At 40.2% G+C, this 21,322-nt stretch overlaps 1 protein-coding gene across 1 annotated transcript; it reads right to left on the bottom strand.

The window, feature by feature from the left end:
* Positions 1–895: 895 nt before the first annotated feature.
* Positions 896–3,634, bottom strand: Scgb2a2 (secretoglobin family 2A member 2). Its single transcript, XM_032893556.1, has 3 exons — positions 3,528–3,634; positions 1,805–1,992; positions 896–1,110 (listed from the first exon to the last, which is right to left on the bottom strand). The coding sequence occupies exons 1-3, from the start codon at positions 3,583–3,585 to the stop codon at positions 1,069–1,071; spliced, it is 288 nt and encodes a 95-aa protein (XP_032749447.1). The 5' UTR covers positions 3,586–3,634; the 3' UTR covers positions 896–1,068.
* Positions 3,635–21,322: the final 17,688 nt, after the last annotated feature.

Below are 21,322 nucleotides of genomic sequence, written 5' to 3'. Positions count from 1 at the left end.
TGCTCCTTTGTTGACATCCAGTTCCTCCTTCAGGCTCAGACACCATCTCCTTTCTTCAGGACCTGCACTTCATGTTTGAAGCTGTCTCTCCAGTCCCTCTGAGCAGGAGGGATAATGGTAGATGCAGCCACTGTACATCTTTCCCCTTGTTTACCCTCCATTCTCACTCTGCTTTAGACTTCGTGATTGTCGATCTCTGTCCCATCGGATGATTGTTTTGGTTTCTATTCCTTTCACTACCTTCTTTTGGGGGTTAGATTGAAGGATTGACATAGGCTGGGGAGGTAGGAGGCACATCAATTAAGAGGAAACCACTGAGCTGAGTTGAAAAAAATGGTTTAATCCAGACTCTCCTGGCATTTCATGAGATACAATATTTTCCAAGCCATGTATGTGTCAGAAGTGGAGCCTAAAAACAAGAGTTTACGAGGTATATATTGTTTTTGTTCAAATTCAGGCATCCTCAGTTCCTACTGCAGAGTATCCTAACACCATACAGGGCACAGAAGGAGGAAATCTATTTCCATGGCCCAGTACTCATGTGCACATGGGTTATCAAGATTTTAGAAAATGAAGTGTTGGGGGTTAGAGGATAAGATGGGAAAGAGTGGTGGTAGCAGGAGTGTTATCAACCTCCCAACATCCCAGCCCCAGGGTCTCAGGAGGGCTCTGTGCAGTGTGTGCAGAATGATGAGAAGAGAGCAGCTGGGGGGCTTCTTCATAGCAGAGACTCACAAGGGTTGAGGAAGCTGCTTTTCTTCTTCACTTCCACACCTGGGCATTTCCTAATGTCTACCTCTGTGTGCATGGCATGTGCATATGTGTGTGTAGAACTCCAAGTGTGGGACAGAGCAGCCCACTTAGGTTATTGTTTATGAAACAACACGAGAGAGAATTGTATGCAGATGATTTAATAAAATGGAAAGACATAAATGTGAGGTTTCAACAATTGTCTTGCACTTTATAGGTAGAAAAAAGGGTCAAGAAAGAAGAGTTATGATCTGTGCTATCAGTTGCTTGCCATTGCCAGTTTTCTGGAGTCCTGTGAGCCAAAGATCTTGTAGACGTTTAGGATGACTGTTGACAGCTTTGACTGTTAAATATTGCATCCTGGAGAACCAAAACAAAGAGATGTCTTAAATTTAGAATTGTCCTTAAAAGTCAGTCACAGGATAAAAACCATTTTTTCTTGCTAGCATTTTTGTTCATTTTTCTTAGTAATTTTTTTATTGTATATTTCCTTACTTACATTTCAAAGGTTATTCCCCTTCCTGGTTTCCTGTCCATTAGCCCCCATTCCTTCCCCTCCCTCTCTCCCATACGGGTGTTCTCCCTATACATCCCCCTCATTGCCCTCCCCCATATTTTCCTGCACTGGGGGTCCAACCTTGGCAAGACCAAGGCTTTTCCCTTTCACTGGTGCCCCAACAAGGCTATTCTCTGCTACCTATGCAGCCCTGGGTCAGTCCATGTGTAGTCTTCCGGTAGTGGTTTAGTCCCTGGAAGCTCTGGTGGGTTGGCATCATTGTTTTTATGGGGTTGCAAGCTCCTTCAACTCTTTCAATACTTGATCTAGTTTCCCCCAAGGGGGTCCTATTCTCAGTTCGGTGGTTTGCTGCTGGCATTGACCTCTAGAATGTGTATAATTAGCATGTGTATTTCTGTGTGGTGGACCCATGAGTGTGGGGAAATCAGAGAACAACTGTCTGTTGGAAGCTAGTTCTCTCCTTCTGCCTTGTTAGTGATTTCACAGTTTACAAAACAAAAAACAAAAAACAACAAAACAAAACAAATTCAAAGTTACCATCATCACGCCAACATTTTCCAGAGTCTTGTCGGTCTGATCTAGAAAACACTGCTTGAATTGCTTCACAGCCTTTGCAGTAAAACGATCATGTACATATGGCTTAACTAATTTCATATAGTCATTTAAAGTCACAGTTGAGTTAATTGTACCTCTAATAACTTCATCTAGAATACTGCAGCCAGAACCTAGAAAGACATGACATTCATGAATGGAGGTTTGAACTCATTAGTGCTTACCTATCATTACATTCATGTTCATGTGTACAAGTGGAAACACAGATAAGCAATGGTGATGGGGCACTGCCAAATCTGGGACAGAATATGCCGGTTGTGAGATTCCACTTAGAAACTTCAAACTTTGCACCTAACATCCTACCACAACTAAGCCACACCTCCCAAACCCTTCACTAACGAGAAAACTGAAGCGATGGCAGCTGTTTTACTGGCTATGGTGAGCATATTTCATTACTATCTTAAGAATATCATGGACTATGTTCAAACATCCTATAAATATCACAGCTCGAATGTTAGCCAAGTTGTTCTCTTAACTCTAGCATCTGCATCACAAAACAACATAACCAGAAACCCTAGTACTGAAGTGAACTCATGCAGCTAGACTGGGGGTGGGCAGGAAGGAACTCAGGATTTTGTTTCATTTGAACTAGTGCTAATCATGGGTCTTCAATCTTATTTAAAATTCACTAAGTCCTTCACGGTTTTTTTCAACCTGTGCCAAATAAAGTAGGCAATAAAAACAATGTACACTCTACAAACCACACTACATGAGAGCCGTTTATAATAATCACACTGTTTGTTTTTTTGAGACAGGGTTTCTCTGTGTAGCCTTGGCTATCCTGGAACACACTCTGTAGACCAGGCTGGCCTTGAACTCAGAGATCTGTCTGCCTCTGCTCCTTAGTGCTGGGATTAAAGAGGTGCACCACCACTGCTCAGATGACCACATTTATTTTTAAATTTGTGTTCTTAAATTAAAGTATAATGACATCATCTCCCCCTTTTCCTTATCTCTCTCTCCAACCCTTCCATGTCCTCTCTGTCTCTGTCTCTCTCTTCCTCTGTCTGTCTTTGTCTGTCTGTCTCTGTCTCTCTGTCTCTCTGTCTCTCTGCCTCTGTCCCCCTCTTCTGCATTCATTTAGTGTTACTTGTTTGTTTATGATTTCAGGGCTGATCATAGTATTAGATAACCAATTAGAGAGCTTATCCCTGGGAAAGATTATTTCTCCTGGTCTTGAAATTCCTTAGTTGCCTGTAGTTTGTTTCAACAGACAGAGACTATTAAAGAAAACCATAACTAGTTGAAATGCAGATAAATCTGACCATAACGTGCCCTTCCCCAACTGGTGCAACATAACTCCTGTACCCAAGGCTCAGAGAGCATCACAGTAGAGCAGCAGAAAGATTGTAAGGCCCCACCCATTTCTGCTGAAATATCTCATAATCAAACCTGAGCCTTGCCGTGGATTTTAAAAGACCAGTTTTCATAATAGGACATTTTATATGGTATTGACACATGACATGCAGCTCCAACACAGGAATCAAATCCACAGTAGAGATACCCTTTTTATTATCTGAACTAATGTTGATCCATGGAGTTAGTACATCAGACACTTTATACTAGTGCTCAGGTATGATGACTTCTTCCTGGAAGACACAGTAAGAATGTGTGGTCCAAAAACACTCTTCCCTTCTACAGAACTTACCACTGGCATAGCAGCAAATGGGGATGGTGACCAACAAGAATAGAAACACCAGCTTCATGTTGAGGCACCCCCTGTGGGTTGTTCTGTTGTCCAAGACAGAAATCAGGAAACTCTCTGGAGCGGAGACCTCAGTGTTCCTCTATTTATTGCTCAGGCAATCACCTTAGTCTTGCCCAAGAAATAAGAACCCAAGTCATATGTTTAACATGGCACTGCACCAGGAAACATAAGAGGGCGAAGAAGAGCCAAAGAACACTGGTTTCATTGAAGAAAGCAGGGAAACAGATTTTGAGACTCTTGGAACCACTGTGATGACAAATGGCCACAGCAAAGTGTTGACTTCTAAAGTCCAGTGCAGACTCCAGCACTGTGGGCTGGTTTTATCATCTGCTCTTCTGATTTTTAAGGTGGTCTCATTTCTCCCCTCCTTTTCCTCCATTCTCCTCATTCTTTTCTCTCTCTTTTTTTCCCTTTTCTTATTTTCGGAGCTGGGGACCGAACCCAGGGCCTTGTGCTTGCTAGGCAAGCGCTCTACCACTGAGCTAAATCCCCAACCCCTCTTTTCTCTCTTTATTTGCTTTGTTAATAGCATCCCTCATTTTCTTCCTGCTTCACCTCCCTTCTGTCCCCCTTTTCTCCCTTACAAACCTCAAGCTGCTTCATCCATTGTCTGTCACTTTCTGTTGATTTCAGTGGTTGGGGTGAGTGCATTATGGCATCCTCACTCTGCAAGGCAAACTTTCCTTTTGCTAACCTTCTTTGTAAATACCCTCCAGTTTGGAAAGGGGCTCACCAATTTTGACTCATTATTGAAAAGGTCTAGAATCTAAAATCTACTCAGGTCCTGTCTTGGGAAAGTTAGATTCTTTTCTCTCTAAGATTTCTTTTAGACATTGGTAAAATGGGCATTTAAATAACACCATGATGAGCTTTTATGGGGAAAACAGATACTATATGTAAAAAAAATCTGCCGTATTGAATAGTATAAGACAACCACTAATAAATGGGAGTTTCTGTGGCTGGCTGGAGAGACAGCTCAGGGGATAAGCGCACTTACTGCTTTTGCAAAGAAACTGAGTTCAGTTCTCGGGTCCCATATAGTATCTCACAGTAACACTAGTTCCAGGGGATCTGATGCCATTTTCTAACCTCTCTGGGTTCCTGCATGTATTTGGTACATATGCACCCAAGCCATCAGTCACACACACACACACACACACACACACACACACACACATACACACACACACACATATCTCAAATACTTGAAATGTAAGTGTAGTTTCTGGAGTAGCAATTATGGAAATGAGTACGAAGATTTCTAAAAACCTGAGCTACTCATGATTCAGCCCTATCTTTGGGGTGTACACCTAATGGAATCTGAGTAAGACTCCTGCACAGGGGCGGTTGGGGATTTAGCTCAGCGGAAGAGCGCTTGCCTAATGGTGCAAGGCCCTGGGTTGGGTCCCCAGCTCTGAAAAAAAAAAAAAAAAAAAAAAAAAGAAAAAAAAAAGAGACTCCTGCACAGGAACTTGCCTAGCTCTGTTATGTGAATTGTTGCATTATTCACAATAGCTTAGTTATAAAGCCAGCTTGATGACTCTATCAGTAGATGACTGTACAAATAAGATGTTTACATATATAATGTTTATATGTATTGTAATAGGAGTTTAAATGGCTATAAAGAAGATTGAAAATATGTCATTTATATGGAAAAGAATGGAAAAAAGAGCATTACGTTGAGTGAAAACTATTAGAATCAGAAGACCAATATCACATACTTTTATATGTCCAATGTATATTTTATATGAATCATATATGTATATAAGTATATAAGCATAGATTGAGAACAAGAAATCAGAAGAGAAAATATTTGGGGTGAGGACAGGGACCAGAAGGAGAAAAGAAAAAGATGTGGTAGGGTATGTTAAAAAATATACATTGATGGGGTTGGGGATTTAGCTCAGTGGTAGAGCGCTTGCCTAGGAAGTGCAAGGCCCTGGGTTCGGTCCCCAGATCCGAAAAAAAAAGAACCAAAAAAAAAAAAATATATACATTGATAATTGTATAGAATGTCACAATGAAACCTACTATTTGCACATCATCACACCCAAATAGTTTACTTTTAGTTTGGGTATTATTTTTAAAGACAGTGTCTTTCTATGTAGCTAAGACCTGACCTGTAACTCACTATGTAGACCAGCCATGTAATAATCAAAGCACCAAACATACAGCCCACACACAAAAGAATATTGAAAGATGCAAGGGAGAAAGATCAAGTAACATATAAAGGTAGTGTGGTCATTATACCAAAGACAGTAAAACAGGCCCACAACAAGCAATGGGATTGAATTAACAATTAAAAGTCTGCCTACAAAGAAAAATCTAGGGTTAGACATATTCAGTGCTGAATTTTACTTAAGTTCCTAGGAAGATTTAGTACCAATACTACTCAAACTTCAACAGTCTTGCCAAGCAGTGAACTTTATGAACTACAATACTAATCAATCAGTCAGGCAACATGCACCCATTATAGCTTTGAGGTTTAAAAAGCCCATCTTGAAGATACAATGTATGGTCTCAGTTACTACTCTAGTGCCAGGCTTGCCTGCCTGCTGCCATGCTCCCTGCCATGATGGTAATGGACTACTCACCCTCTGAAACAGTAAACAAGTCCTCAATTAAATGCTTTCTTTTGAACATACCATATACTCTAACAAAATTGCTTGGGGTTATTACTATGAAAAGAGTTTTAATTATCTTATAGTTTAAGAGTTTAAGTGTTCAAAACTGAGAGGTCAAATTCATTTCTCTCATGATGAAGATTACAGAATATGGCGTGTGTTAGTGGCTCAGGAGATATGAATAACTCAAATTTCAAGACAGAGGGACTGAATTTCAAGCTAAGGGTTACATAATTGCCTTCATGGGCAACACACAAAAACCCATGAACATTTTACAGGACTTCACCTCTTGAGGCTCCACAAAGACGACACACTATCACTGCTCTTGGAATAAGCCTTTAACTACAGAAATTTGGGTGTAGCATTCCACTGTAGTCCTCCAGGGACCATGTCTATTTCACAGTGTCAGCTGTGTTCACTACCCCTGTAATAGTTTTTAAGTCCAAGTCTGAAAAGCCCTCTAAGGGTTAAGAGGAACTCAACTGTGAGGTCGTATAAAACAAAATAAACAAAAGAACAACTTACAGCTTTCCATGGTATGATTGAAGTACAGCATAGGTGGCCTCTTATTTCATTCCCCAATTTTATTGATATTTTGTAGCTTTTTGGAGTGAACACCACATGTTATCATTTCATGTTTTATCTTTTTTTCCTCCATCTTTATTAAATTGGGTATTTCTTATTTACATTTCAATTGTTATTCCCTTTCCTGGTTTCCAGGCCAACATCCCCCTAACCCTCTCCCTCCCCCTTCTATATGGTGTTCCCCTCCCATTCTCCCCATTACCACCCTCCCCCAACAATCCCATTCCTGGGGTTCAGTCTTAGCAGGACCAAGGGCTTCCCCTTCCACTGGTGCCCTTACTAGGCTATTCATTGCTACCTATGAGGTTGGAGCCCAGGGTCAGTCCATGTATAGTCTTTGGGTAGTGGCTTAGTCCTGGAAGCTCTGATTGGTTGGCATTGTTGTTCATATGGGGTCTCGAGCCCCTTCAAGCTCTTTCAGTCCTTTCAATGATCTTTATGTTGTCTTCTCCTTAAAAAGGGATGTGCTTGGCTGGGTACTGGTGGTGCACGCCTTTAATCCCAGCACCCAGGAGGTAGAGGCAGGTGGATCTCTGAGTTTGATGGCCCATTCTAGTCTACAGAGTGAGTTCCAGGATAACCAGGGCCACATAGTGATATCCTGTCTCCAAACAAAACAAAACAAAACAAAACAAAACAAAACAAAACAGCAAAACAGAAAAGTGATGTGACACAAGGGAGAATATTCCTAAAAGTATATTCAGGAATAAACCTGGATTCATGCTACAGAAGATGTCCTTCATTACATGCTCATGGAAGAATAGATGCATGATAGACAGAAAGATACTGGTCATTATTACCTTGGATAGAACATATGATTCTTTTCTAAAAAATATTTTATTTATTTAATTCCAGTCTTTGCCCCCCCTTGGTCCTCCTTCCCACAGTTCCTCATCCCATTCTTTCCTTCCTTGCCTCTAAGAGGGTGCTCCCTGCCCCACCAGTCCTCCCCCTTCCCTGGGGCCTCAAGTCTCTCAACGATTAAGCACATCTTCTCCCACTGAGCCCAGACCAGGTAGAACTCTGCTCCATATGTGCCAGGGGCCTCAGACCAGCCTGTGGATGCTCCTGGTCTGTGGTTTAGTCTCTGGGAGCTCCCTGGGGTCTGGTTTAGTTGAAACTGTTGGTCTTCCTATGGGGTCACTCTCCCCTAATTCAACTATAGGGGTCCCTGACTTCAGTGAAATGGTTGGGTCTAAGTATCTGTTTCTGTGTCAGTCAGCTGCTGGTAGGGGCTCTCAGAGGACAGCTGTGCTAGGCTCCTGTCTGAAGGCATATCATAGCATAGTAACGTCAGACCTTGGTGTCCTCCCGTGAGAGAGATCCATAGTTGGGCTGGTCATTGTATTGCCTTTCCTTCAGTCTCATCTGCATTTTTATCCCTGCAGTTCTTTTCGACAGGAACAATTATGGGTCAGGAGTTTTGATTGTGGGTTCATAACCCAGTCCCTCCACTTGAGCCTCTGTCTATGTACTAGATATAGACTCTGAGTTCCCTTTCCCCAATGTGACCATAGGAATCTTACTCTTTCCTTTTTTGTTTTTCAGTTATGTTTATTTATTTAGAGTGTTTGCATGTGTACCATAGGACATTGTGGAGGCCACAGGATGACTTCTACAAGTCAATTATCTTCTTCAACTATAGAGGTTTCAGGGATTAAACTCAGGTTGTGAGGCTTAGTGGATTCATATGGATCTTTACATGGGACAACTTTCATCCTTAAATGCTTGATCGTACCTGGTCACACATAAGTGAGGTTGCTTCCATCACTTTTAGTGTAAAGGACATGTTCTTTTGTTTTCGGAACCTACCCATGGCTGTGAAGTGAGACAGAAAATGTAGATAATAATCACAGAAAGCGCAAAAGTAAACTGAAATTCATGGAACCACTCCCTGAAAACCCAGAATGATCACTTGAAGGAAGGGCAGAGCGGTGAGCCCTAGGAAACACAGTACCAACATCACTGTTGAAATAGTAGGCAAAACATCTATCATGTGATCTAGCATAAAGTAATTTAGAAAAAGCTGTGATGTGCAGGCAAAGTTCTCACCCACCTACGTACCTAGCTATCTGTCAAGAAAAGTTGAATACATGATAACTGACTTTTCATAACCTGTGCCCTATACATTCTGTTGTATGGACAAGTTACGTCAGGTCTTGTCTCTTGTTGAGTTTCTGTCTTTGCAAGGACAATGAACAATCCAACCATTAAATGAGTGATTAGAACAAGTTGAAGAAGACTCGACTTAAATGTCAGCAGAACTTCCTTCAGACTGAGGTCCTGGGCATAACAGAAGAGAAAAATAGAGAGTCAGCATTGCTACTTGTCTTCTTGCTGTTCCGCTGTGATATTACGGCTTGGTCTGCCTAATTCCCTCTCATCATGATGAACTTAAAAATTCACTAGGAACTTTGACATAGGCTAAATAATTCATTTATATAAATTACTTCTGTCAGGTAAACCTGGCAGATATGAAAAGCGATGAATTATGGTGGTAAGATTCCACTTCTAAGTATGTATACAAAGGTATGGGAGCACAAACTACAGAGGAACACAATCAGTATCAGTTGACATTCATAAAAGGTTGTAAATGGTAAATGTTTATTTGAGGATGGGCATAGGTCTGGCTTTGGTAATTTATAGTAAGAATGATTATAAAGGGTGATGGAGTTGAGAACTACACACACACACACACACACACACACACACATATATATACACACACACTCACACACACATACATTTCTTATCAATTTGTGTGGACACTAACAACTTGTGGTGATTCTTCTTCACAAAATTCCCATGGATCACATATATCCTAACCAGTTTGAAAAAGCAAGGGCAAAAGATTGCCTGGGATTTGCCCTCAACATATGTGTTTTCAGCACCTTCTAATGTATGGAGGGCCATTTTAGGGATCTTAGGGCTGATTAATATCTGTCCCAATCTACCAGTCACATGTATTTCCAATAGTCAATTAAGAATTCTACCTCCATAATAGTCACTTTGTCATAACCAAGAAAATCAAAGTGATGAAGGGTAACTAACTTAGCTCTAGGCAGAGAAAAACCATCAAAACCAGAGCTAAATTGAAGCACATTTTCTGAACATTTAGAATAAATAAACACTCCTTGTTGACAGATAAGATTGAGTTTGACCTTCTCTGAGAAAGAGGTGATTAATTTCACTTGACTTACTTTGTTTTTCCTTTTAGTCACCTATGCTGGCTTAAACCATTAGGATTTACTGCCAGGTGCTCTAGTTTTTCTCTGGTTGGGTTTACGCATTTATTCCTTACCCGAGTGTTATAAAATGGACAACATCATCATCAATTTCCTGTCAAGAATCTGTCAAGACTCCTTTGAATCAATTCCTCCTTATTCCTTAATGGATGAATGCATTCTGATTTTGAAATGTTCAGACAATACTCCAGAATTCAAAACCAGGCATCCAACTGGCCCAACAGAGTAATAGGGTCTGGGAAACATGGCCAAGGAGTTCTTACCTATCATTTCTAAGGCTGTAGGTTCCATCTCCAGCACTGAAAAAAAACCAAGAAAAAGCCTGCATCCTTTTCTACCAGACCTGGGCATGGTAGCCTCATCTATGAACCAGCACATGTGAGGTACAGGCACAAGGCTAACCTGCGCTACACATAAAGACTCTGCCTAGGAGAATGAAGGGCTGGAGCTGCAACTCAGCCATAGAGTTCTTGCCTTGTGTGTGTCTTTCCCTTTGTCTGGTTCCCAGAACCACAGAATTAAATGAGATTGTTAAGTTTAGGATCTTTCTCCATTTGCTTCAATAAGTCATTGCTATTTTTATGGATACTTCATTGAGTTAATAACTCACTCTGGCAATACAAACTCTCAATATATATTAATATATTAATCCTACTGTTCCATGAGCATGAGGCATCTGTCCACTGTTCACTGTCTTCTTCACCCTCTTTATTCAGGTTTTTTATTAGATATATTCCTTTATTTACATTTCAAACATTATTGCCTTTCCTTGTTTCCTGTCAATAGTCCCCCTCATCCTCTCCCCCTCCTCCATACGGGTGTTCCCCTCATCCTCCTCCCTTACCAACTACCCCCAACCGACATTGCCCTGCACTGAGGGTCCAACCTTGGCAGGACCAAGGGCTTCCCCTTCCACTGGTGCCCCAACAAGGCTATTCTCTGCTACATGTGCAGTTGGAGCCAAGGTTCAGTCCAGGTATAGTCTTTCGGTAGTGGTTTAGTCCCTGGAAGCTCTGGTTGGTTGGCATTGTTGTTCTTATGGGGTTGCAAGTCCCTTTAGCTCTTTGAATCTTTCCTCTAATTCCCCCCAAAGGGGGACCTGTTCTGAGTTCGGTGGTTTGCTGCTAGCATTGACCTCTGTATTTGATATGATCCGAATGTGTATCTCAGGAGAGATCTATATCTGGTCCCTTTCAGCATACACTTTTTAGCTTCATCAATCTTATCTTGTTTTGGTGGCTGTATATAACATGTGGGGCAGGCTCTGAATGACCGTTCCTCCATTCTCTGCTCTAAACTTTGCCTCCATATCCCCTTCTATGGATATTTTTGTTCCCCCTTTTTAAGAAGGAGTAGGAGCATCTCCATTTTGGTCATCCTTCTTCTTGAGCTTCCTGTGGTCTGTGGATTGAATCTTGGGTAATTCGAGCATTTGGGCTAATTTCCACTTATCAGTGAGTGCATACCAAGTGTGTTTTCCTGTGATTGGGTTTCCTCACTCAGGATGATGTTTTCCAGTTCATTCCATTTGCCTATGAATTTCATGAAGTCATTGTTTTTGATAGCTGAGTAGTACTCCATTGTGCAGATGTACCACATTTTCTGTATCCAATCCAATCAAAGGGCATCTGGGTTCTTTCCAGCTTCTGGGTTTTATAAATGATGCCGATATGAACATAGTGGAGCATGTGTCCTTGTTTTATGTTGGAACATGATTTGGGTATATGCCCAGGAGTGGTATAGCTGGGTCCTAGGTAGTACAATGTCCAATTTTTCTAAGGAACCTTCAGACTGATTTCCAGAGTGGTTGTACCGTTTTGCAATCCCACCAACAATGGAGGAGTGTTCCTCTTTCTTCACATCCTCGCCAACATCTGTTGTCACCTGAGTTTTTGATCATAGCCATTCTGACTGTTGTGAGGTAGAATCTCAGGGTTGTTTGGATTTCATTTCCCTGATGACTAAGGCTGTTGAACATTTCTTTAGGTATTTCTCAGCCTTATGATATTCTTTAGCTGAGAATCCTTTGTTTAGTTCTGTACCCCATCGTTTAAAATTGGATACTTTTTCTTTTATTGGATATTTTTATATTTACATTTGAAATGTTATTCCCTTTCCAGGTTTCCTGGACATAAGCCCCCTATATCATCCCTTCCCCTTCTTCTATAGGGGTGTTCCTCTCCCCAACCTCCCCCCTTACCCTCGACATTCCCCTACATTGGGGAGGTCCAGTCTTGGCAGGACCAAGGGCTTCTTCCATTGGTGCCCAACCAGGCCATTCTTTGCTACATATGCAGCTGGAGCCATGGGTCTGTCCATGTATAGTCTTTGTGTAGTGCTTTAGTCCCTGGAAACTCTGGTTAGTAGACTTTGTTGTTCTTATGGGGTTGCAAGCCCCTTCAGCTCTTTCAATTCTTTCCCTAATTCCTTCCACAGGGATCCTGGTCTCAGGTCAATGGTTTGCTGTCAGCATTCACCTCTGTATTTGACATGCTCTGGTTGTGCTTCTCAGGAGACATCTACATCTGGCTCTTGTCAGCACATAATTCTTAGCATCATCAATATTATCTAGATCTCTGTATCCCATTTTTAAATAGGGTTATTTGGCTCTCTGCAGTCTAACTTCTCTGGTTTCTTGTATATTTTGGATATTAGCCTACTATCAGATGTAGGATTGGTAAACATCATTTCTCAATCTGTTGGTTGCCGTTTTGTTCTAACCACAGTGTCTTTTGCCTTACAGATGCTTTTCAGTTTTATGAGGTCCCATTTGTCGATTGTTAATCTTAGAGCATAAGCCATTGGTGTTCTGTTCAGGAAATTTTCTCGCACTGCCCATGTGTTCGAGATGCTTCCCCATTTTTCTTCTACTAGTTTGAGTGTATCTGGTTTGATGTGGAAGTCCTTGATCCACTTGTACTTAAGCTTTTTACAGGGTGATAAGCATGGATCGATCTGCATTCTTTTACCTGCTGACCTCCAGTTGAACCCACACCATTTGTTGAAAATGCTATCTTTTTCAACATTCTGGATGGTATTAGATCCTTTGTGAAAGATCAAGTTACCATACATGTATGGTTTCATTTCTGCGTCTTCAATTCCATTGATCTACCTGTCTGTTTCTGTGCCATACAGTTTTTATCACTGTCATACTGCTTGAGGTCAGAGGTGGTGATTCCCCCAGAAGTTCTTTTATTGTTGAGTATACTTTCCCCTGTCCTGGTTTTTTTTTTTTTTATTATTCCAAATGACTTTCCAAACTGCTCTGTCTAACTCTATGAAGAGTTGAGTTAGAATTTTGATGGTTATTACATTGATTCTGTAGATTGCTTTTGGCAAAATGGCCATTTTTACTGAATTAATCCTGCCAAGACATGGGCATGAGAGGTCTTTCCATTTTCTGAGATCTTCAGTTTCTTCCTTCTGAGACTTGACGTTCTTTTCATATAGATCTTTCACTTACTTGGTTATAGTCACACCAGGATATTTTATGTTATTTGTGACTATTGTGAAGAGTGTCATTTTCCTACTTTCTCTTTCAGCCTGTTTATCCTTTGAGTAGAGGATTTGTTTGAGTTAATTTATACCCAGCCACTTTGCTGAAGTTGTTTATCAGCTTTAGTAGTTCTCTGGTGGAACTTTTGTGGTCACTTAAATATACTATCATATCATCTGCAAATAGTGATATTTTGACTTCTTCTTTTCTACTTTGTATCCCTTTGACCTCCTTTTGTTGACTAATTGCTCTTGCTATGACTTCAAAAACTGTATTGAATCAGTAAGGAGACAGTGGGCAGCCTTGTCTAGTCCCTGATTTTAGTGGGACTGCTTCAAGGTTCTCTCCATTTAGTTTAATGTTGGCTACTGGCTTGCTGTACATTGCTTTTACTATGTTTAGGTATGGGCCTTGAATTTCTGATCTTTCCAAGACTTTTACCATGAAAGGATGTTGAATTTTGTCAAATGCTTTCTCAGCATCTAATGAGATGATGATGTGATTTTTTTATTTGAGTTTATTTATATAGTGGATTCCGTTGATGGATTTCTGTATATTGAACCATCCCTGCATCCCTGGGATGAAGCCTACTGGATCATGATGGATGATCGTTTTGATGTGTTCTTGGATTTGGTTTGCAAGAATTTCATTGAGTATCTTTGCGTCGATATTTATAAGGGAAATTGGTCTGAGGTTCTTTTTCTTGGGCTTTGTGTGGTTTAGGTACAAGCATAATTGTGCTTCATAGAAAGAATTTGGCAGTGCTCTGTCTGTTTCTATTTTGTGGAATAGTTTGTACAGTATTGGTATGAAGTCTTCTATGAAGGTCTGATGGAATTCTGCACTAAGTCCATCTAGTTCTGGGCTCTTTTTGGTTGGGAGACTTTTAATAACTGCTTGTATTTCTTTAGGAGTTATGGGGTTGTTTAGATGGTTTATCTGTTCCTGATTTAATTTTGGTACCTGGTGTCTGTCTAGAAAATTATTCATTATCCTAGTAAGATCACCAGTGGAAGGGGAAGCCCTTGGTCCTGCTAAGACTGAACCCCCAGTGAACGTGATTGTTGGGGGAGGGCAGCAATGGGGGGAGGGTGGGGTGGGGAACACCCATAAAGAAGGGGAGGGGGAGGGATTAGGGGGATGTTTGCCCAGAAACCGGGAAAGGGAATAACATTCGAACTGTAAATAAGAAATACTCAAGTTAATTAAAAAAAAAGAAATATTAAAAAAAAGAAAATTATTCATTTCATCCAGAATTTCAAGTTTCATTGAATATAGGGTTTCATAGTAAGATCTGACAATTTTTTAAATTTCCTCAGTTTCTGTTGCTGTCTTCCTGTTCATTTCTGACTCTGTTAATTTGAATATACTCTTTTTGCCCTCTGGTTAGTCTAGCTATGGGTTTATCTATCTTATTGAATCTCCAAAAGAACCAGCTCCTGGTTTTGTCAGTTCTTTTTGTTTGTACTTGGTTGATTTCAGCCCAAGTTCGATTAGTTCATACCACCTACTCCTCTTGTGTGAATTTGCTTCTTTTTGTTTTAGAACTTTTAGGTGTGCGGTTACGCTTTCTAGTGTATGCTCTCTCCAGCTTCTTTTTGAGGCATTCAGAGCTATGAGTTTTCCTGTTATCACTGCCTTCATTGTGTCCAACAAGTTCATGTATGTTGTGCCTTCATTTTCATTAAATTCTAAAAAGTCTTTAATTTCTTCCTTTATTTCTTCCTTGTTCAAGTAATCATTGAGTAGAGTGTTGCTCAACTTCCATGTGTATGTGAACTTTCTGTCATTTTTGTTGTTATTGAAGACCAGCCTTAGCCCTTGGTGATCTGATATGACACATGGGATTATTTCAATCTCCATGTATCTGTTGAGGTCTGTTTAATGACTGATTATATGATCCATTTTGGAGAAGGTACCATGAGGTGTTGAGAAGGTATTTTGTTTTAGGATGAAATGTTCTGTAAATACATGTTAAATACATTTGGTTTATGACTTCTTTTAGTTTTTCTGTCTCTGTTTAGTTTCTGTTTCCACAATCTGTCCATTGATGAGAGTGGGGTGTTGAAATCTCCTACTTTTATGTGAGTTGCAATGTGTGCTGTGAGCTTTAGTGAGGTTTCTTTTATGACTGTAGGTGCCCTTGCATTTGGAGCATAGATATTTAGGATTGAGAGTTCATCTTGGTGGATTTTTCCTTTGATGAATATGAAGTGCCCTTATCTTTTCTGATAACTTTTGGTTAAAAGTCAATTTTATTCGATATTAGAATGTCTACTCCAGCTTCTTTCTTCAGAACATTTGCTTGGAAAATTCTTTTCTAGCCCTTACTCTGAGGTAATTTCCGTCTTTGTCATTGAGGTGTGTTTCCTGGGTGCAGCAAAATGCTGTGTCCTCTTTATGTATCCAATCTGTTAGTGTATGTCATATTATGTTGATCACAATAGATATTAAGGAATAATGATTGTTGTTTTCTGTTATTTTTGTTGTTAGAGGTGAAATTATGTTTTTGTGTATCCTCTTTTGGTTTTTTTCTAAGAAGATTACTTTCTTGCTTTTTCTAGGCTGTAGTTCCCTCCTTGTGTTTGAGTTTTCCACCTATTATCCTTTGTAGGGCTGGATTTGTGGAAAGATATTGTGTAAATTTGGTTTAGCTTGGTTTCTCCATCTATGGTAATTGAGAGTTTTACTGGATATAATAGCCTGCAGGGGCTGGCATTTGTGTTCTCTTAGGGTTTGTATGACATCTGCCCAGGATCTTCTGGCTTTCATAGTCTCTGTTGAGAAGTCTGGTGTAATTCTTTTTGTTACTTGACCTTTTTCCCTTACTGCTTTTAATATTCTTTCTTTGGTTTGTGCATTTGGTGTTTTGACTACTATGTTATGGGAGAAGTTTCTTTTCTAATCCAATCTATTTGAAATTCTGTAGGCTTCTTGTGTGTTTATGGGCATCACTTAGGTTAGGGAAGTTTTCTTCTATAATTTTGTTGAAGATATTTATTGGCCCTTTAAGTTGGGAATATTTGCTGTCTTCTGTAACTATTATCCTTAGGTTTGATCTTCTCATTGTGTCATGGATTTCCTGGATGTTTTGGGTTAGGAACTTTTTGCATTTTATATTTTCTTTGACAGTTGTGTCAATGTTTTCTTTGGTATCTTCTGTCCATTGGTGACACTTGTGACTATGACTCCTGTTGTCTTTCCTAGTTTTTTTTTTCTCCAGAGTTGTCTCTCTTTGTGATTTCTTTGTTGTATCTCTTTCCACTTTTAGATCCTGGATGGTTTTGTTCAATTCCTTCACCTGTTTGGTTGTATTTTCCTGTAATTCTTTAAGGGATTTTTGTGTTTCCTCTTTAAGGGTTTCTACTCGTTTACCTGTGTTGTCCTGTATTTCTTCAAGGGAATTATTTATGTCCTTCTTAAAGTCCTCTATCATCATCATGAAATGTGACTTTAAATCCAAATCTTGCTTTTCCAGTGCTTTGGGATATTCAGTATTATTATTATTTTTTTGTGTGTATGTGGGAGAACTGGGCTCTAATGATGCCACGTAATCTTGGTTTCTGTTCCATAGATTCCTGCCCTTGCCTCTCACTATCTGCTTGTCTCTGGTGTTAGCTGGTCTTGCTGTGTCTGACAGTGACTTGACTCTCCTTTAAGCCTGTGTGTCATCATTCCTGGAGACCAGCTTTCTCCCAGTGGGATCTGTGTATAGAGAACTTTGGGACTGGGTCAGCTCCAGGGGTAGGGGGAGAGCAGTAGGATCCTGTCCCAGACTGCTCCTGGGTTTGTATGTCCTGTGGTCTCCAGGCAGGTCCTTCAGAGCAGAAATGGTGGTCTTACCTCTGCTCTCAGATGTGTCAAAGCTCCTGCAGACTGGCTTTCAGCTGTGGGAGCAGGCAGAGACTGGAAGGATCCTGTTCTTGACTGTTGCTAGGTTCCTGCCTCCAGAGGGCTCCAGGTGGGTACTTCTTGGGCCAGGAATGTGAGCAGAAGTGGTGGTCTGTCCTGAGCTCTCTGAATAGTCTGCACTTCTGAGAGTCCAGCTCTCTCCCCTACAGGATTTGGGTACAGAGAGCTGTGGGCTGTGTCAGCTTCAGGCGAAGGCAAAAACTAGAAGCTCTATTTGCATTTTAATTAATTAATTAATTAATTAATTAACTTTACATCCTGATACTAGCTTCTTCTCTCTCCTATCCTCCCATCCTGTCTCTCTAACTTCACTTTCTTGAGTTTTTCCCTTTTTCCTCAGAAAAGGGTTAGAAAAAGGGAGGCCTCACATGGATATCAACCCTTCTCAGCATATCAAGTTGCAGCAGGAGTAGGCCATCTTCTCCTACGTGGCTAGACTAGGCAGCTCAGGTAGGCAGCCAAAGGCAGCCAGAAGAATCAGGTACAGCTTCTGATCCTGCTCTTAGGGGTCTCACACTAAGACCAAGCAGCATAACTGTTATATATGTGTGACGGTCTAGTTTCGTTTCATGTATGCTCTCTGCATTTTCAGTTTCAATAATTGAGTCATCTCTTTCTTTTTGTTGGTTTGTATAAGTGTTCGTAAATCTTGCTTATCTTTTTCAAAATACTAACTCCCTGCTCTGTTGACATCTTATATTTGTTTGTCTACATTTCAATAATACATGCTTCATTCTTTATTGTGTTTTATAATTTATTAATTTGAAGTATGAAGTGTTATTTTCTAATAATTGAGGGTTCATATCTTTTTAATAATTTCTAGGCAAGCGCTCTACCACTGAGCTAAATCTCCAACCCCTTTTTAATAATTTCTAATTTTACTTTTAAATGTTTAGTTGTGTGTAAAATGGTGTTCATCTGAGGAGAGTACCATACAGGCCAGTAGAAGTACCAGATCCCTTGGGGTTGGAGTTACAGGCAGTTGTAAGCCACTGAAAGTTGGCGCTGGGGGCCAAACACAGATCCTCTGCACAAGCAGTGTGCTTTCTGTCTTCACTACTAAGCTATCTCTTCAGTCCTCTAATTTTTTTTAAGGTGGGCATTTATAGTGATAGATTTCCCTCTTATAATGACTTTCACTGCATCTCACAAAACCTAATATTCTGTAATTTTGTTACAACAAATTTTATGAATCTTTTAAAATTTCCTCCTGGTTTCTTCAGTGACCAGCCATCTTTTAATAGGATGACATACAATTGTTATGAGTTGGTCTATGCTCTATATTTCCCCTGTATTTCATTCTCATTTTATACTATTGTGATTAATAGAATCCAATAAATCATTCCAATTTCCTTGTATTTGTTAAGACTTACTTTATTTTGTAAAATGAGAGCTATTTAAAGGAAAGTACATGGGGTTCTGAGAATAAAGTTTATTGTCTTACATTGGAACAGAATATTCTTTAGGCCTCTTTTTAGGTCCATTTGAGATATGAGGTCACTAAACACTGGTGTATTTTAGTTGATTATTTCTGTATGGCCTGACATTGATGAGAGTTAGGTATTGATTTCACACAGATTCATGACGTTGAGCTCAATCTGTGGCTTTATTTTCTGTATTATTTGTTTCAGAAATCTATGTGCACCAATGGCCAGTCACATCTATTGATTTTGATGTTTTTGCTTGACTCTAACTTGAAGGACACCAGCCAGCTGCAAGTACAAACATGAGTACACAGTCTTCTTCCTGTCATCTCCTAAATTACCTTTGCTCTTGGCAAATTACGCTTGAGTTGAATGATGGAAATAATGTCACAAGTCATCCACATAGCAAATAACAATTTGTGGTTAATTTAACATGGCATCATCTCTCATATCCAATATATTTCTTTAGACTCATATAAAAACTATCTTTTTGGTTGTACTCACTACTTTTTGTCTTCCTATTTTCTCCACTTTGTCTATAACTAAGATAAGCTGGGTTTTCTACCATGTGTCTTATCTGTACCTCTGCACTCACTTTCCTTGAATGACACCATGAAAAGAAGAACAAAATTGGTTCTAGCATAAAAATTATACATGTGAGCCAGAGATATAAACCCCATTCTTTATGACCCATGAATGCTTTATTTAATGTCAGAATTATTTATGACATTTCCTTCCCATCAGTGATATGGAACAGAAGCCAAGGACAAAACTGATTTAGTGAAGTACACTAAGTACAGACACGCATCTTTATGTGACATCTTTTATGTGTGTATTTATATCTCAGTGTTCTTTGCCAGAGTCATCCAATCCAAAGTCAAGTGACAGTGATATGTGACATTGTCTCTTTGCCAGGTTCTTAGCCGGACTGTTCCTGTTTCCTGTCCTGTTTTCAGCTGAAACAAGACCCTTTTAAAGGTTCCTTGTTCATATGAGTACATGTGTCTTCTCTACATGAGGTATAGGTGTCCAGAAAGCAGAAACCATTTTTACTTAACCTGAATGATTTCTCAGGACATCTGATGCAGATTTTTATGTGATAAATCAAATAGCAGTGATTCATCCCAGGAAAGACTCATTTGAAAATTTGTAAAACCAAATGGCTCAACATAATGATTCTGTTGATATTTCTCCCTTACCAAAGCTGACTGACTTTGTCCCAACTTCTCAACAGTTCAGGGTCTGGGGAATTCAAGTGTCCTTCAATGTCCCACTCTCTGGGACATATATTTATGGATGTAGTCTAGTTCAAAGCACGGTACTCCTTAAACTGTTTGTTGTTGGACATTCCATAGGCTTGTGGGTTTTCTCTTTTCTTTTTCTTTATTAACTTGAGTATTTCTTATTTACATTTGATTGTTATTCCCCTTCCAGGTTTCCGGGCCAACATCCCCCTAACCCGTCACCCTCCCCTTCTCTATGGGTGTTCCCCTCCCCATCCTCCCCCCATTACCGCCCTCCCTCAATAATCATGTTCACTGGGGGTTCAGTCTTGGCAGGACCAAGGGCTTCCCCTTCCACTGGTGCTCTTACTACGCTATTCATTGCTACCTATGCAGTTGGAGCCCAGGGTCAGTCCACGTATAGTCTTTGGATAGTGGCTTAGTCCCTGGAAGCTCTGGTTGGTTGGCATTGTTGTTCATATGGGATCTCGAGCCCCTTCAAGCTCTTCCAGTTCTTTCTCTGATTCCTTCAATGGGAGTCCCGTTCTCAGTTCAGTGGTTTGCTGCTGGCATTCACCTATGTATTTGCTGTATTCTGGGTACGTCTCTCAGGAGAGATCTACATCTGGTTCCTGTCGGCCTGCACTTCTTTGCTTCATCCATCTTATCTTGTTTGGTGACTGTATATGTATGGGCCACATGTGGGACAGGCTCTGAATGGGTGTTCCTTCTGCCTCTGTTCTAAACTTTGCCTCCCTATTCCCTGCCAAAGGTATTCTTGTTCCCCTTTTAAAGAAGGAGTGAAGCATTCGCATTTTGGTCATCCTTCTTGAGTTTCATGTATTCTGTGCATCTAGGGTAATATGAGCATTTGAGCTAATATCTACTTGTCAATGAGTGCATACCATATGTGTTTTTCTGTGATTGGGTTACCTCACTCAGAATGATAGTTTCTAGTTCCATATCACTGAGGTGTGATTCCTTTGTACAGCAAAATGCTCGGTCCTCTTTATGTATCCAGTCTGTTAGTCTATGTCTTTTTATTAGGGAATTGAGTCCACTGGTGTTGAGAGATATTAAGGAATAATGATTGTTGCTTCTTGTTATTTTGTTGTTAAAGGTGTTTGTGTGTCTCTCTTCTTTTGTCTTTGTTGCAAGGAGATTACTTTCTTGATTTTTCTAGGGTGTAATTTCTTTCCTTGTGTTGGAGTTTTCTGTCTATTATC

This window comes from Rattus rattus, chromosome 2 (genome assembly GCF_011064425.1).
Source record: "Rattus rattus isolate New Zealand chromosome 2, Rrattus_CSIRO_v1, whole genome shotgun sequence".
Lineage (NCBI taxonomy): Eukaryota > Metazoa > Chordata > Mammalia > Rodentia > Muridae > Rattus > Rattus rattus.
Note: the sequence above shows the minus strand (reverse complement) of the source record. Positions and strands in the feature narration are given on the sequence as shown.

Coding starts and splice junctions, on each gene's coding strand:
- Scgb2a2 (XM_032893556.1), bottom strand. CDS start 3,585: ATGAAGCTGGTGTTTCTATTCTTGTTGGTCACCATCCCCATTTGCTGC. Junction 1,993..3,527: donor CATTTGCTGCTATGCCAGTG/GTAAGTTCTGTA, acceptor ATGTCTTTCTAG/GTTCTGGCTGCAGTATTCTA. Junction 1,111..1,804: donor AAAATGTTGGCGTGATGATG/GTAACTTTGAAT, acceptor TTGGTTCTCCAG/GATGCAATATTTAACAGTCA.